The following is an 18,628-nucleotide window of genomic DNA, read 5'->3' as shown; positions in this document are numbered from 1 at the left end:
TCTTGTGTCTTTTCTATGTAGATTTAATTAAAAAAAAAAAAAAAAAAAAAAAAAAAAAAAAAAATTTTAAATTTTTTTTTTTTTTTTTTTTTTTTTTTTTTTTTTTAGAACAGGCCCGCGGGCGACTCATCTGGTCCTTACGGGCGACCTGGTGCCCGCGGGCACCGCGTTGGTGACCCCTGCTGTAGACGTATAGGCCTACTCTTTAACTCTGACATCATGTCATGTTAATGAGGAAGCTGAGCTTGTTTCATACACAACTTCTTTATTTCAGTCATCTCCAGTTCAACACACATGAGCTAACTCATGAAACGAAACAGACTTATTGTTAGTAATACGTGTCAATGTTAAATGGTACCATTTAGCTGCTTATATCACTGTTCTTTTATAATAAAAAATAGTTTCACGTGTCCAAAATAAAAATGTTATTTATTTATTATGATCGCAGCTTCAAGCATGCATCTTATGTCTTGTTTTCTTCACTGAATGTTTTATGACGTCTAATGTCACTTCACTTTTTACTTTCACTTTCTTTTTGTTTTGCACACTGCCCCCAGAAAAGTGTGCTCCATGCTTGGAAAATCAGATGGCATGCAAATAATTGTCCAGCATAACTTGGACTTAAAAGACTCAATTTATTTACTGTATCAATGGCATTTGTAAAAGCTTGAAAGACCTAAATCTACAGTATGACTATTTGAAGATGACACTACTGCATTATTCTCAAGCGAAAGTATACAGGAAGTAATGAAAGCCATAACAGTAGAAATCAATAAACGAAAAAAAGGTGGTTTTATAAAAACAGATTATCCTTAAATTGAAGTAAAACTAAATACTCAAACACGAATACACAAATAGATGGTATAGATATTGTAATAGTACGAGAAAACACATATTTAAAGTTTTAAAACTACCGTATTTTCTGGCCCATAGGGCACACCGGATTATAAGGCGCACTACCGATGAGCGGGTCTATTCAGGTCTTTTTTTCATACAAAACGCAACGGATTATAAAGGGGCATATTATTACATAACACGTGATGGTGGTTCTTTGGTCAAAATGTTGCAAAGATTATGTTTTACAGATCATCTTCAAGTCGCTTTCTGACAGTCGCTTCAGGATGTGCCGTTTTGTGGGCGGTCTTATTTACGTGGCTCACCTTCGACAGCATCTTCTCCCCGTTATCTTTGTTGTAGTGGTGTAGCGTGCAAGGACGGAAGTGGAAGAAGTGTCAAAAGATGGAGCTAACTGTTTTAATGACATTCAGACTTTACTTAAATCAAAAACGGAGCAGCATCTTCTCATCCTTGGCGCACTAGTGCAACAACAACGCCGGAAATGTGTCCCGTGAAAAACCGTCCGACCGGAACTCTCTAATAACTAAAGTTCCGTGGGTGAATTATGTAAACCCACTACACTGGTAGTTTTTAGCGCTTCCATAGCGAGATATAAGTTAGAACGTTTCTATTTTATATTAGAAATGGCAACAGCAGAGGGTGAATGCCCCATAACAAGAAGATAGGGAAAAAGAAGAAGCTTATCGACTCCGTAATCGGCAAATGTGCAAATTTTCAGGACGTATGCAGATCTCAAATACACATCAGCAGGTACCAGAAGGTAAGAAAAGTTGGTTTTGCCTAATATTGTGAAACAAAACGCCAGATTATATGTCTGCTAATGGGTGCCATTTTGCAGTCCTTATACACACACCATAGTAATACTTGTATCTCTGACTACGATAGCCGTAACGGGCCGACAATCCATCAAGCGGTGCGGCTTCAAAGTCATCCTAAAACATTTTGACAGATTTTTGAGTGCCGTGTGTAATGTTCCTTATTTTCAATGGAACATTTAAAGTGTTGGTGTTGTTTACTGGCGTCGTATTGCAGCCTACAGGTATCTCTTATGTGAGACTACCATCTACTGGTCACACTTATCATTACACCATGTACCAAATAAAATAGCTTCAAGGTTGGTAAGCACAACCAGAATTATTCCGTACATCAGTGGCCTAGTGGTTAGAGTGTCCGCCCTGAGATAGATTGTGAGTTCAAACCACGGCCGAGTCATACCAAACACTATAAAAATGGGACCCATTACCTCCCTGCTTGGCACTCAGCATCAAGGGTTGGAATTGGGGGTTAAGTCACCAAAAATGATTCCCGGGCGCGGCCACCGCTGGTGCCCACTGCTCCCCTCACCTCCCACGGGGTGATCAAGGATGATGAGAATCATTTTTCCACACCTTAACTTATTAGGCGCACCGGGTTATAAGGTGCACTGTCAATTTTTTAGAAAATGAAAGGATTTTAGGTGCGCCTTATAGTCCAAAAAATACAGTACACATTAAACATAAAGATTTATTGTTTTAGATAAGATAAAATAACATTGAATAAGGCAAAATAAATTCTGAATCAAAAATCACTCTATACTGTTCTTTGGTGTTGCCATATCTGAAATATTGTGGGGAGATATGGGGAAAAGGTAATAAAAGTACTCCCTCATCTACTAACAGTACTGCTGCAGAAGAGATCAGTTATGATAATACATTGGGCTGAATTTTTAGAAACGTACAAATTATTTATTTAAATGTAAAATATTGAAATTTGGAGCTATTGTACATTTCCAAACCACAAAAATCATATAAAGAGCAAACTATAACAAGCTACCTGAAAATGTACAATTATTTTCAATAATACAGGAAAAATAGCATTATAAGCATATGGTGTTTTATGTTTACAAAGAAAAAAAAAACTGCTGAAGAACGTTACCTGATATTATATCAGAGACGTAATGTTGGATGGGGTTGGGATCAAACAAACTTTGTTTGTCATACTCTTTTCTTTTTTTTTAACTTGTTTTTCGTGTTAGTGCTTTTGTTCTTGTGTATTGTGCTGTACATTCTATAACATGATTCAAAATTGTATTGTTTTTTGTTTTTTTTTACCTTGACCAACATTTTTATTTGCTGTCTTTTTTCAGTTTACAAAGACATTTTAGCCTCTGGCAGAGGTGACGCTTTCTTCATCAGGACCCACTTTGAGTATGACAAAGAAGCCCCACAAAGTCTTCCTTTCGCCAGAGGAGAGATCTTCAAAGTTACAGACACACTTTATGATGGCAAGCTGGGCAACTGGCTGGCAGTGCGCACGAACAAAGAAAACCAGCTGCTGGAGAAAGGCATCATTCCAAATAAGAGCAGGTCAGTACAATCTTCGTCTTAACACAGTTTGTAGTCTCTTGTGTTTGGCTACAAAACCTGTCAAGTGGAAAGATGATGAGATTACAATATTTAAGCATATTTGTGTTGCATCACAGAGCAGAGCAGATGTCCAACGTCCAGAATGCTGCACGAGCTGCATCAGGCAACGACAGAGGAGACTTCTGGAGGCTGCGAGGACAACGAGCAGCCAAGAAAAAAGACCTTCGTAAAAGTCGGGAGGATCTCAGTGCAACTCCAATTCCCTCACGGTTCCCAGCCTATGAGAGGGTGGTCCTGCGTGAAGGTGCTTAAATATTAGCATCAGTTTTTTACCCTCGTAAATGACACTGATCATTTCATATTCATCATTTCCAGCTGGTTTCAAGAGACCTGTTGTGATCTTTGGACCCATTGCTGATGCTGTGAATGAAAAACTGGCCAACGACATGCCAGACCAGTTTATTGTTGCTAGTAAGTGTCAAAGTCAAGTCAACCTTTATCTATTTAACACATTAAGGGGTTGTATTAAGATTTTTCCTACATTAAAAACACTTCTTTACGGCTTCCATAACATGTAATCGTGGTCAAAATTTTGCATAGATTTTGTTTTACAGACCATCTTCAAGCCGCGTTCTGACTGTCTCTTCAGAATGCGCGTTTTTTGAGGCCACTCTTATTTTCGTGCCATAATCCTCCTCGAGGCCAAGACCTTTTTGACTGCGTCTTCTCCCCGTCAGACATGTTGTACTTTTTAGAGCTTCTATATAGAGCAGAGACCTGGGCAAATTAAGGCCGGGGGCCGCATGCGGCCCTCTAAGCTTTTCAATGTGGCCCGCCAGACATTCCCAAATAATTATTTTAGATCTTTAAGATGGAAACTGTAGCTGCCATTATGATGTGCAGTGATATTTTCAAATTACCGTAAGTCTTGAACTGTACAAATTATTTCAATGGTTGGAATCTGCGCTTTTGCATGATATACTAGTTACTATGGTAATCTAAGTCACATCAACTCAGATGAGGCACCAAGCAGTGTGGGTGGGGTGCGTTTCCACAGAATGTTTCCAGAGCGGCCAGCCTGAAATGCGGGTGTCAGGATTTTTACAACAAAGTTCAAAAGCTTAGATGTATTAGATTGTAGGTGTTCTTTTTTTTACCTTTCGCATTCATATTTCGCTGTGTTTGTTGCGTTTTGCTTGATTGTAAAATATGTCGATCAAAAGGGGGAGGTGACGTTCACATGTTGTCAATATTCAGTGTTTTATCGTTAATAGTTAATATTGTAAATCCCACATTCTTTATTTTCATGTACATTCTGGGTGTCTCATTCAGTAAAAACATTTAAAATTCCATTCCGTTTTTTAAGGCGGTCTGTCCACAACGTTTTTAGCTTTCAATCAGACATTATTGTGAGGTTTTGTATTAGTGTTCCTAAACATAGGACCCAAGCACACATACTGTACAGCAGATTTTCACATCTTGTGTGTGTGTGTGTGTGTGTGTGTGTGTGTGTGTGTGTGTGTGTGTGTGTGTGTGTGTGTGTGTGTGTGTGTGTGTGTGTGTGTGTGTGTGTGTGTGTCAATAGTCTTGCTGAGCATGGTGTGTGTGTGTTTTCATGCGAGTGTGTGTGTGTGTGTGTGTGTGTGTGTGTGTGTGTTTTCATGCAAGTGTCTGTGTGTGTGTGCATATATATATATATATATATATATATATATGTGTATATATATATATATATATGTGTATATATATATATATATATATATGTGTATATATATATATATATATGTATACATAGATAGATAGATATACCGGCCCCCAGACACATTTTTTTCTCTAAATTTGGCCCCCCGATTAAAAGTAATTGCCCATGCCTGATATAGAGTCTACTGACAGTACTTGACGCCACTTTTTTATTACAAATGGCAATAGCAGAGGATTTTAGCTTGCATGTACACGTATGAGCCAGTCTGCTCCACAACAAAAGGATAGAGAAAAATAAGGAACTTATTGACTACAACATCGGACTAAAACTGCAGACTCACACAAAGCTCTTGGTGAAACCTTTACCATATATGGAGAAATCCGCTGATGTAACTATGGCAAAATACTGTACGTCACTAAAGTCTTAAATTACAAAAGGCTCATTTGGAAGAAACAAAAGCGTTTTCTTGATATCTCTGCCATGCCTCCATTGTTTGGATTCAAATTTTCATGGGCTATGGGTTAGAAAAGTTGGTTTTGCATAATATGACCCCTTCAAAACAACCTAAGATGACCAAAGTGCTATGCTGGGAACATAAGAAAATAAAAGCAGTAAAAGCAATACAATTCTCACGACAGGGCAAATGTTCTCCATAAGTTCAACTGTAATTTTTTTCCTCCCATAGAAACAGAGCCAAAGGATGCAGGAACCGAGAAATCTTCCGGAGTTGTGCGATTGAACACAATCCGACAAATCATTGAACAGGTATTATATTCTCCGAACAGCAAGGTGCCTAAGCTGTTCAAGCATGTTACACTCCACCTGTGTTTTTTGGTTCCTTAGGACACTCATGCATTGCTGGATGTAACACCCAAAGCTGTTGACACCCTGAATTACACTCAGTGGTATCCCATCGTGATCTTCCTCAACCCTGATAGCAAGCAAGGAGTCAAGACTATGAGGAACCGCCTCCTGCCAGGGTCCAACCGCAGTGCACGCAAACTTTATGAGCAGGCGGTCAAATTGAGGAAGACCTACTCACACCTTTTTACTGGTATGTTTCCATCTAATATTAACAGTATTATTTATTATAGTTTGTGTGCACGTAACAGTGTAAGATAATATGAGAGCTAAAAATACTTGACTGTTTATTATCTCTCTTCGGCTCAAACATCAAATATTGACCATTTGCATGCACTGGAAGAAGGAGTAACGATCCCCATAATGTACAGTTATTAAACCTTTTATATAATATTGGCCAATATACAGGAAAAAGTATGTGTCTATTAATGCATTTCAATGCCGATCACAAAAAAAGATCCCTTCTGGCTGATACTTGATTTATTTTTGGTCCCTCTCTTAACAAAGGCAGCTAGCAGCTGACTGTATGTTCATACCTAGTTTGGGACAATTCCCATAAATCAATAATCATCTTTTACATTGTGGAAAATAGAGTACACGTATATTATCACTGGAGGACTAGTGGAAAAAGCTAAACATGTTACACACCAAGTAAGAACAAGCAGGAGCGGACAAGAGGGCTGGCTAATTGCTAAGCTAGCCTGAAACACCGGAACAAAATAATTAGTGAAGTTTAAGAGGTGTAGAATAGATTGAAGCACATTACAATAGAAGGTAAGCAGTTATTAACAGGAAATTGGCAACTAAGAAACGAAGGAAAAGGGGTGTCCAACAAAATTATACAGGAGTAAGGTGTTGGGAAGTCTGCTTCTACTGTAGTTCAATCTATTTGGCGAGCCGGGGGTACTTTCCAGAGTTCAAGAGTTATGGAGAGAATAATATAATGATGTCTGTTGCTGTGTAGCAGCCAGGAGTACATGCAAGAGGAGAGCGGATCCTTTCATATATCAGTACTGTGAATACCAATGGTAGGATCAGTATATGATCAACATTTGATTGATTTTGACCTATATTTTTATATCATTGTTGATAAATTCAGTGAATACTTCCTTAGATACAGGAAGGCTTTGAGTGTAAAACGGTAGTAGGTATTAGCTTTTACCTCTGTTCAGTTATTGTGTACTATTGACTTTGTTTTGGTCAAACAATTATACCGTATGTTGTAAAATAAAATTAGGAAGTAGTTTAAATAATGTGTTGATATTGTTACATTGTCAATAACACTCAACATTAATACATAAAATAATTTACAGTTAATACATGTGATTGGAATCGGCAACATAAAACTGATCAGTAGAAAGTATTATACTTACAAAACATGCATTTACACAATATAGTGTCTTATCCAAGCAGATTCCTGTTGAAAAAATGATGTGAAACAGCACCCTCTGCTGGATTAATAGCTGCAGCACTTATTTACCCCACTTTTGTTCTACTTTCTGTTACCCAAAAAAAACAAAAAACTAGGGCTGTCAAGATTAATCAAATTAATACCATCATATTGACTCTGACTAAAGTATTAACGCAATTATTGCTTCTGCTGTTCAGAATGAGTCAAAATCTGCGACTCGTCACTGGCAATGCATCTGGGGAGTTTGTTCAAGTACAGTATAAATCAGGGGTAGGGAACCTATGGCTCTAGAGCCAAATGTGGCTCTTTTGATGACTACATCTGGCTCTCAGATAAATCTTAGCTGACATTGTTTAACACGATAAGTAATGAATAATTCCGCTGGTAATCAGTGTTAAAAATAACGTTCAAAATATAAAACATTCTCATGCATTTTAATCCATCCATCCGTTTTCTACCGCACCTGTTCAAGAAGTCGCATTAATGGTAAGAAGTATTTTATTTATTATTGGTTAGCTTCAGAATAACAATGTTATTCAAAAGAATAAGAGACTTAATATACTCTAAAAATGTTGGTGTTACTTAAAAATGCACGCATTTAGTTGTATTCAGTGTTAAAAAATATTTTATGGCTCTCACGGAAATACATTTTAAAATATTTGGCTTACATGGCTCTCTTAGCCTAAAAGGTTCCCGACCCCTGGTAGAAATGTACAGTTTATGAAACTAGTGTTGGTGTATAAATGTACAGTTTATACAAGTCGTGTTAGTGTACTTGTATAATTGCACATTTTAGATAATTATTGAATGTATGTTAATATACAAATAAATACATTAATGTAAATAAACATACAAATAAATTAATGTGTGTAAGCATACAAATAGATCAATGAATGTAAACATATAAATGAATGTATGTAAGCATACAAATAAATAAACATACAAATGAATTAATGAAAGTATATTAACATTCAAATACCTTAATTCATGTAAATAAGCATATACTTTCATCAATGTATGCAAACATACAAATAGATAGATTAATGTAAAGGTCGCTGGTCGGCCTGCCTGCATGAGGCTGGTGGTCCCTGGTGCCATGGGCACCTCACCTGCTGTTTTGGGTTGGGCTTGCAGGCTGGCTAGGACCGTACTTTGACTTCCGCAAATACTGGAAGACAAATATATTGTACCTGCAAACATACATACAAATGCACATAGACACGTACATTCATACTGTACATACATAAGCACATACTGTACATAGGTACATACTGTACAGTATATGCGCACACATAAGTACATACGCACGGACATACTGTACATCCACACGCCCATTCAATGTACAAACATACATATTGTACATATATTACCGTTGTTCCCCCCCTTCTTGGTAGAAACACTGCACACTGCTAAAGCTTAACCTAATTTACCATAACAATCTATAAGGTTAATATAGTCCGCTCCTGTTTCTTTCTCCCCTCTTTATATGCTTTCTTTTGTAATTCTAGTATTCATTACATTTATGTAGTGTTGCATTTGAAGAAATTGTAATGTTGATAATAGAGGTAATTATTATTATTCCTTATCAATAGTGTTGTTTCTATTGGTATTTTTATTCTTCCATTTGTAGTGCAATAATGTCCATTGTTATTTCTGTGTTATTGCTATGTACTTCATTAACTGCTTCTTTTGGTATAATATTTGCACATACCGAATTTGCTGATGTACTTCTGTTGTGTTTTGTTGTTGTTGTCTCTTTGTCTTATCCATCTTTTGTCCCCGGAATGTCTCCCTCTGTCTTATTTCCTTCTTTCTATTCCCTGCTGCACCGGTCCGGCCGCACCAAATATTAAATACATCCATTTAATAAAGTAAAATACAAATAAGGCAACAAGAAAAGTATCCCACACTTCTCTTTTGTAAAGCAATTCCGTACAGCAAATATGGGCATCTACATCAACAATATAATTTGCTTGAGTGGCTGGACAGGACATGATAGAAAAAAACAAACAACATATAAATAAATTGTTGATTGTAAACATACTAATAAATAATAAAAAGTATATTACAAATGATTGACTTGTTGTAACTTTAAAAATCATTAAATGTATAATACACACATACTACCTGACGAACCTGTGTTGTTGTTTTTTTGTATGCTTTTTATTCCCATTCAGACTCGATTGACCTCAACTCAGCCAATGATGCTTGGTATGGCAGCGTGAAAGATTCAATCCGAGAGCAGCAGGACAGAGCTGTGTGGGTGTGTGAGGGCAAGGTGAGTCTGACTGTATTTACAACATCCATACTACAATATTTCAATGTTTTACTTGCAATACTTTATTGTTTTGCTTACATTATTTCATGGTTTTCCTTACAGTATATCATAGTTTACTTTACATACACTATTTCATTATTTTACATACACTATTTCATTGATTTATCTACATTATTTATTGTTCTACATACTGTATTTAATTGTTTTACTTGCAGTGTTGTATTGTTTAACTTAGTGTGTCATTGTTTTACATGCATTATTGTATTGTTTTACTTAACAGTATTTCATAGATTTACTTTGCATCATTCGGTGTCATTTTCATGTGCTGTTTTTGCTTTGTCTCACAGTTGGATGGTTCAGAGGAGGATCTAGATCTCCATGACGACCGCATGTCCTACCTGTCTGCCATGAGCGCGGACTATTTGAGCATGGACAGCCGGCTCACCAGTGACTATGATGACACAGCTGATGAGGGCGGGGCTTACACGGACAACGAGCTGGAGGAGCCGATGGATGAACCCCAGCCTGTGTCCGCCATCAGTCGTTCATCAGAACCCGTGCTACCAGATGAGGTGTGTGATGTAAAAAATGCCTTAAGATTACTGTAGTGCACATAGTTTGTAGTGCCCAACCCTCCTGTATTGTGTGTGTTTGTCTGTTTGTACATGTATGTGGTGTGTGTGTGTGTGCGTGTTTAGAAGCCCCATCCTGAGCCCCGGGCTCGTTTGAGAAGCTCAAGCAACAGAGAAGCACTAAACAGACAGCCCAGTCCTCCTCCTGCTTTTGTCCCAGTACCTCCAAAGGTGAGAGAGTCTCTTCGCAAGTTTTATTAAATTTAATAAACATATGAACATGTACATTATTTTATATTCCTTTCAAATGAAGAGGAATTACAAAGATCTGCGTCTCAATAGAAACATTTTGCTCGAAAGACAGAGTATGAAGTCATTTATGATGAGCCAGATCCAAGATTGGTCACATGACTGTCACATTACACCCACTTCAAAATGTTTCCTGTACATCAATTAGGAACTAAGGGCCTGATGTACTGAAGGTTTGTGTGTATTAAAACACGTGCAAACTTGATCGCACAGTACGACTGCCCCGTTACCAATATTTTGGTACTGGTACCAAAATGTATTTCGATACTTTTCTAAATAAAGGAAACCACAAAAAATTGCATTATTGGCTTTATTTTAACCAAAAATATTATGGTACATTAAACATATGTTTCTTATTGCACTTTTGTCTTTAAATAAAATAGTGAACACACAAGACAACTTGTCTTTTTGTAGTGAGTAAGCAAACAAAGGCTCCTAATTTAGTCTGCTGACGTATGCAGTAACATATTGTGTCATTTTCCATTCTATTATTTTGTCAAAATTATGAGGGACAAGTGGTAGAAAATGAATTATTAATCTACTTGTTCATTTATTGTTAATATCTGCTTACTTTCTCTTTTAACATGTTCTATCTACACTTCTGTTAAAATGTAATAATCACTTATTGTTCTGTTGATTGGATACTTTACATTAGTTTTGGATGAGACCACAAATTTGGGTAGATTGCATCTTTTAAGTGAGCGGAATAAGGAGAACAATCTATTTAGCATGGCTGTCTGAGTATGTAGAATACTGTACCGTTCAAAACGTGAAAGGGATAAAAAAAAAAAAAAGTAAAGTTCCTCGAGCGGTAATCAAGGTGCGAAAGATGTCAAGATTTTTCAAAGCGACGACGAGAAAAGTGGCTTTTGCATATAGTACTCCAGTCCAAGGGAGCAGAGTCGAAGAACGCACAAGTTTTGCAGTGATTACTTTTGTTAAAGTTTTGTTTGATATATTTTTAACGTTGTAAGGCGCACTGCCGATGAATCGTCTATTTTTGATCTTGTTTCATATATTAGGCGCACGGGTTATAGGGCGCATTAAAGGAGTGATATTATTATTTTTTTCTAATTTGAAAACACTTTCTTGTGGGTGGGGGTGGGGGGGGGTATATTGTAGCGTCCCGGAAGAGTTAGTGCTGCAAGGGGTTCTGGGTATTTGTTCTGTTGTGTTTATGTTGTGTTACGGTGCGGATGTTCTCCCGAAATGTGTTTGTCATTCTTGTTTGGTGTGGGTTCACAGTGTGGCGCATATTTGTAACCGTGTTAAAGTTGTTTATACGGCCACCCTCAGTGTGACCTGTATGGCTGTTGACCAAGTATGCCTTGCATTCACTTGTGTGTGTGAAAAGCCGTAGATATTATGTGACTGTAAGGTTTATTGGCGCTCTGTACTTCTCCCTACGTCCGTGTACCACTCCGTACTGCAGCGTTTTAAAAAGTCATGAATTTTACTTTTTGAAACCGATACAGATCATTTCCGATATTACATTTTAAAGCATTTATCGGACGATAATATCGGCAGTCCGATATTATCGGATATCCCTAATCAAGACTGAAATTGTTCTGTGGCCACTGTTTTGCATCTTATTTAGTACCTCTAGAAAGGACGTTCACTTGCGCAGAAATGGCTCTAAGAAAGGAGGTGATCGTGCTGCAGGTCTGTCCGACGTATGCTTGTCAACATGTATGGATTGTCAAAAATGAAGATACAAATTTAGCATGATCACAGGAAGTTGCTTTTTGTGTTGTGTGTGTCGTATGTTGTTTGTAGTTAGTGTTCTTTCAGGTGCAGGGGTTTCAAACATGCGGCCATTTGCAGCTTGCAATCCCATACTTTATCACCTATGTGTCAAAGTCAATGAATTATCTATGGCCTCCGGGATGATATTTGATTAGTATTGGAACCGGCTCGCAGGCCACAGCTGCCTGCTGCTGTTTTGCACGCATCAATACTCCCATCAGTGTTGGCGCTAGGGATTTTCAAAATGGGGTCCCAGGGACCCCATCAACTCATAAAAATTGGGTCACACAATAAATTTTTGGGGTCCCACTTTTTTGTAACCCGTTTTGAAAACAAATGATAAATTATCCTGTTATACAGTATCTCACATTCTATACTGTGTTTTGGAAAAAGGTTGTCATAAACGTTACGTTCTTCATTGAAAAAATAGTACAATAGGAAACACATTTTTATGCATATGTAAATGTATTCAGTTATAAACATTCATTCACTTTCTTCTTTCCTTCACGGATCTAAACTTTACCACTGCCGGTATTTTTTTCTACATTTTTATTGTAATATTTTCAGAATGTGTTTGTTCTATTTTTGGCCAAAGTAAGACAGAGCAAACAATCTGAAGTTGTCTTAATTTTTTAGTTTTAATGCCATCATTTTAATAGTCCGGCCCGCAAGTGCACAGATTTTACTCCATGCGGCCCCTGAGCTAAAATGAGTTTGAAACCCCCATTTATCATATGTTTCAGAATAAGAGCATGTGTGCTTCTACTGATGTTTCAGAAAAAGAGCGTCTGTGTTCCTAAATAATGTTTCAGAATAAGAGCATCTGTGTTTTTAGTGATCAATCAGAATAAAAGCATGTGTGTTTCCTCTGATGTCTCAGAATAAGAGTGTATGTGCTTCTGACAGGTACGGCCTCACACCCTGGCTGAGCCGTCACATAGTTACGACTCACAGTCCAGCAGCACCATCAGCAGCGATGCGGCGGGCGTGAACAAGCCACTTCCTCCTCCAGTGGCCCTGAAGCCAACTCGCCTCAGCCAAACATCGGAGGAGCAGAGCACAGAGAAGGAGGAGGACGACCCTGCTAACAAATCCTTCATGGGCAAGGTTGCTTTTCTTCTCATGTCATTCTCATACAGAATATATCAATAAGTTTATGTGACGTTCCTGTCTAATTCACTCAGCTGAAACATGTCCTTTGTGTGCTTGCTCTCTTAATGCGTCGACTTCACCCCTTTTTTTTCCCTTTACTTTTTCTTTACTTATTTTTTTTCTTATTTTTATCCATTTGACTTCTTTTTTTTCTTCTTCTTGTCCTGTACTTGCCTTCTTATTTTCTTCGTCTTTACTTCCTTAATTGTTATTTTCTCTACTTTGTTTTTGCTTCTTTTTCTTTTGTTTTCTACTTCTTGACTTCTTTCATGGCTTCCGTGTGACAGCAATCCAGACAGCAGGTAATTAATGTAACATCAGCGTTCAGCTGGGAATTCCACTCATGACTTCCATGTCTTGCTCTTCCTTTCCATTCCACTCACTCCATTCATATGCTTGTTCCATACATAGATGCCTCACTTGTAGATTTTTTTTTTTTTTAAAAAGGATGTTCTCAACATTTTTGTTTTGTCGAAGATCAAAGCCTTTGAGAAGATGGACCACTTAGCAAAAGCTCAGAGGATCCTGGAACTGCAGGAAGCAGAAAATGCCCGAGTAAGTATTGTTTTCTCCACTTATTGGGAGTCCATACTGACGTGAGTCAGGTTTTGTTAGTCATCCTTTACGAAAGGTCAGAACACTGACATGTACAATAAAATGTAAGCAATTTTTCATATGAAATAAATGTTTTTTAATTGAGAAGAAGGATTTTAATGAGCATAATATGCATGAAACGATGATAAATACAAATAAATCATGAATGTATAGATAAATATTTAATATCTGTTTTCGCTTTTATTAAACAATCTAGTTTGCTATGATGGTAATTAGCAGAGAGAGAGAAGAACCACACGGATGCCATTTTTATACTTTAGTATGACTTCTTTCTTGAGTTCAACAGTGTTTCTCACCTTCTTACTACTTTATCTGGCCCATGGTGGATTATTTCACAGAGAGAATGAGTCCCTAATACAGGGTTCCCCAACCTTTTAATGTATGCATTACTTTCACAGACCAGCTTTCTACGTGTGGCAGATAAAAACAGCAAAAAAATTAGCCTTTGGCCACAATCTGAAAGTTAAGTCTGAGAAAATGTGGTAGTTTATAAATTAACTAAATGAGGCAATTCCTGAAGGAATTGCATGTGAATGCTCCACTGCTGACAGAATGAAGTATGAATGTGAAAATAGTTTGAATGTTGGAATGTTTTGAATGTTGAAGCATTTGAACTTCCAGGAAAACCGGAATTTGGTTTGGAACTTGGGATAGACTTGGTTTGAATGTCCAGGATAAGTGGAATATGTTGAAGGTGGAATATTTTGAATAGGTTGAAAAATGTTGGAATTGTGAAAGAGTGAAAAATTGATAATTCCTTTGGAATGGGGACAATGTCCCTAAAAACTGAGAATTATTGGAAATCCGGGATTTTTTTTTACAGTTTTTGAAAGGGAGCACACAATTCTTGAACAGGCTGAATATTTTGAAGTTGGAACCTTTTGAGTGGGAGTTGTGGAACTTTGAAAAATGTCCCATTCTTTTCAATGGGAATTTCATTGAAATTTGGGGATTTCGGGAAAAGAGGGAATTTTTGGGAAAATGCAAAAAAAAATGTGAATCTTCGGAATGAGTTGAAATGGTTGGTGTTGGAATTTTTCAAATCGGTCGAGAAATGTTGAAGTAGTAACATCTTTAATTGAGAAATGGTAATAAGGAATTCCTGGAATTTGAAATGGGTTGAAAAATGTGGAAGGAGTAGTCGCCAGAAAAAAGGGTCAAAAAAGGGTTTGAAAAAAAATTGAATTCTTGGACAAAAATATAGTTTCAATGTCCAGGATGAGTGGAATACGTTGAAGGTGTAATGGTTTGAATCGGTTGAAAAATGTGTAAATGGTGGAAGTTTGAAAAAGGGCCAATTCATTTTGAATTGGGAACAATGTTCCGGAAAACCTTGAATTCTGGGAATTTTGGGAATATGTCAACGGAAAGCCCGCCATTGGAATGGTTTGAATCGGATGAAGAAAGTGGAAGGTAGAGCGCACCAAAATCTGGAGAAGAAGAAGAAGTTGAATAAAAATAGATTCATTTTGGTGTGGAAAACCTTATTAATTGTGTGAATGCTTTGGAGCATTCACACAATTAATGTTGTTGTGCGGCCCGGTGGTTGGAGACCACTGCTCTAATACATAGATCCTTTGTTTGGATATTTGGTTTTATGAAATGATACGCAAGATAACACAACATTTGAACATAGAATGAATAAGAAATGAGGTGTCACTGTAATGTATTTTGAATTAATGCAGACATTTTGTATTCAATTCCTACTTTTACACTGATGGGATGTTTTTTGTCAACAACGGACGGTGTGTTTGTTGGTTGGGATCCACTTACAATAAAATGTAAACTTGTTTCAGTCAACAAACCGCCTTAAGTGGAGCAACTCGTCAAGTCTGTCGGGATCTTATCATTACTGAAAAGTGGTCGCTTAAGTTAACCACAAAAAAGTCCTTACTATGCAAAATGGACCAGTACAGATGTTCTTATGTGGACATTCTTGTTTGTGCTGTCTGCCAACCTCCTCTCTGCTGTTATTCCTTCTCGATTCATGCCCTCCCACCTGCCATTGTGTCTACGAAATAAATGTTTCCGTTTTTATTTGTCTTTACGACATTTCAGGAGATCAAGGGTTAATTGTCGATGAACACTGGAGCGTGTTGAGTGCACATGTGGTTACTGACACACACAAACTTATGTACTGACGCACTCAAAATACAAAACCCAAAACCAGTGAAGTTGACACGTTGTGTAAATCGTAAATAAAAACCGAATACAATGATTTGCAAATACTTTTCAACCTATATTCAATTGAATAGACCACAAAGACAATATATTTAAAGTTCAAACTGAGAAACTAATTTTTTTTGGCAAATAATCATTAACTTAGAATTTAATGGCAGCAACACATTGAAAAAAGTTGGCAAAGGGGCATTTTTACCACTGTGTTACATGGCCTTTCCTTTTAACAACACTCAGCAAAGAGTAAAGAGAGACCAATTTTACGCTTCATAATGTACCACACATTTTCAATTGGAGAAAGGTCTGGACTACAGGCAGGCCAGTCTAGTACCCGCACTCTTTTACTACAAAGCCACGCTGTTGTAACACGTGCAGAATGTGGCTTGGCATTGTCTTGCTGAAATAAGCAGGGGCGTCCATGAAAAAGACGTTGCTTGGATGCAGTGTTGGGTTAGTTACTGAAAACCAGTAACTAGTTACAATTACTAGTTACTTAATTTCAAAAGTAACTCAGTTACTAACTCAGTTACTTACATCAAAAAGTAATGCGTTACTGTGAAAAGTAACTATTTAGTTACTTCTTTTTTTCTTCTTTTTTTTTAAAGCTCCCATTAATGCCCTTTTAGCCTTCATTTCAGTACTGTTATTGCACTGGAGAATAATACAATCTGTTGATCAACTTGACATGCATTTTTATTTAAATTTTATTAATGAAAAACAGTGCAACATAAAAAGGCATTTCTCCTTTCTTTAAACTTGGACCAATGACCATTAATAAAAAAAACAAGTTAAAGTGCAACATAAGAAGGCACATCATCTTCCTTGAAACATAGATAGTGAAATAAAGCCTGACATCTGGAGTGATGCTGCTGTCTTCCACACTTGGAGTCATGGATTGTAGAATCCTTGTTTTCAGTGGCAGGATCATTGACACAGATGGTGAAGTTTCATTGCTCAGTGGAGATGTAACACTTTTGAGGGGTTTAAGCACCTGGAGGACCTCCTCTGCCACTCTCACATCATCATCAGACAAGTTGATGATGTCTTTGACATTTGCCTTCAGGGTCTTGTGGGTCAATGCAGAGTATATAGCTGCCTGCTGCTCCAACATATCATAAGTGGAGTTCCACTTCGTTGGGACATCATGTATGAGCTTTATGAGTAGGCAGCTTTAGCATTTCTTGCTTTGTCTTAAGTACATGAGCAGCTGTTGTGCTAGGAAACCTCCTTCCTGATCCATTCTTTTGACTGAGATGTGATGCCAAATTCACTACATGTGCAAAGCACCTACCTGTGGTCCCAGTCCTGCCTCATTCACTGCATTTATGTGTCTTTTGGCATTATCACTTGTGACTGGGATATCTTTATCTTCCATTCCTCCACTGCTTGTGTCAGTACCTGCGCAAGGTGACTCTCGTAGAGGGGGCGTGTCTTCTCATCTGCCAGTCTGCTGTGATGAAGTGAGCGCTTATCGTCACATTGTTCCCCTGGACGTGCACCAGTCTGTCATGAGCGCAACAGATGATGCTCGGGATAGTTCATCATCCCCAACTTTTTTCTTCTCCTGCTCATAAAGATCTGGCACAATCTTATCGCTGAAGTGGGTGCGCGACGGGATGTCGTAACGTGGCTCAAGCACGTTCAGCATGTGTTTAAAAGCCTCGTCTTGCACAACGGAGTCTGCACCTATAAACACACCGATTAAATGGCGCCGGGCGTTCAAGCTCTTCCGTTACTCCACTCGCCATGACCACGCTGTGTGTGGACTGAACGTGCATGCGAACAACCTTTTTGTTTTGTTTTATATATCAAACCGCGGATCACGTGTGTCCCTCTCCTTCCCACACCCACACCCACACCCAGACACACACACACGGCTCTTTTTTTCTCTCCGGCTTGTGACAGAGGAAGATTTAGAAGAACGACACCGCAGCGCATCTGTTTCTAGCCAATACTACATAAAAAATAACGTAAAATAACGCAGTAACGCATCATGTAGTAACGGTAACTGAGTTACTGAATATAAAAAAATAACGCGTTAGATTACTAGTTACCGCCGAAACTAACATCGTTACAGTAACGCGTTACTTTGTAACGCGTTAGTCCCAACACTGCTTGGATGGCAACATATGTTGCTCCAAAACCTGTATGTACCTTTCAGCATTAATGGTGCCTTCACAGATGTGTAAGTTACCTGTGCTTTGGGCACTAATACACCCCCATACCATCACAGATGCTGGCTTTTGAACTTTGCGCCTATAACAATCCGGATTGTTCTTTCTCTCTTTGGTCCAGAGGACACGACATCCACAGTTTCAAAAAACAATTTGAAATGTGGACTTGTCAGACCACAGAACACTTTTCCAGTTTGCATGAGTCCATCTTAGATGAGCTCAGGCCCAGCGATTCTGGGTGTTGTTGATAAATGGCTTTGGCTTTGCATAGTAGAGTTTTAACTTGCACTTACAGATGTAGCGACAAACTTTAGTTACTGACAGTGGTTTTCTGAAGTGTTCCTGAGCCCATGTGGTGATATCCTTTACACACCAATGTCGCATTTTGATGCAGTACCGCCTGAGGGATCGAAGGTCACGGGCATTT

At 38.0% G+C, this 18,628-nt stretch overlaps 1 protein-coding gene across 10 annotated transcripts in view; it reads left to right on the top strand.

The window, feature by feature from the left end:
• The window catches only part of tjp2a (tight junction protein 2a (zona occludens 2)), a 100,763-nt gene that overhangs the window by 80,153 nt on the left and 1,982 nt on the right, over nt 1-18,628 (top strand). For 5 of the 10 annotated variants that reach the window (XM_062031595.1, XM_062031589.1, XM_062031588.1 and 2 more), the window contains 11 exons: nt 2,984-3,203; nt 3,320-3,507; nt 3,579-3,674; nt 5,591-5,670; nt 5,749-5,959; nt 9,355-9,455; nt 9,803-10,027; nt 10,154-10,258; nt 12,989-13,189; nt 13,522-13,536; nt 13,712-13,789. In XM_062031595.1, the coding sequence (XP_061887579.1) occupies nt 2,984-3,203; nt 3,320-3,507; nt 3,579-3,674; nt 5,591-5,670; nt 5,749-5,959; nt 9,355-9,455; nt 9,803-10,027; nt 10,154-10,258; nt 12,989-13,189; nt 13,522-13,536; nt 13,712-13,789 (1,520 nt within the window). The remainder of the gene's footprint in view (nt 1-2,983; nt 3,204-3,319; nt 3,508-3,578; nt 3,675-5,590; nt 5,671-5,748; nt 5,960-9,354; nt 9,456-9,802; nt 10,028-10,153; nt 10,259-12,988; nt 13,190-13,521; nt 13,537-13,711; nt 13,790-18,628) is intronic. The other 5 variants (XM_062031596.1, XM_062031590.1, XM_062031598.1 and 2 more) reach the window with 3 other exon arrangements.

The sequence above is a fragment of the Entelurus aequoreus genome, linkage group LG21 (assembly GCF_033978785.1).
Source record: "Entelurus aequoreus isolate RoL-2023_Sb linkage group LG21, RoL_Eaeq_v1.1, whole genome shotgun sequence".
In the NCBI taxonomy this organism is placed as follows: domain Eukaryota; kingdom Metazoa; phylum Chordata; class Actinopteri; order Syngnathiformes; family Syngnathidae; genus Entelurus; species Entelurus aequoreus.
Note: the sequence above shows the minus strand (reverse complement) of the source record. Positions and strands in the feature narration are given on the sequence as shown.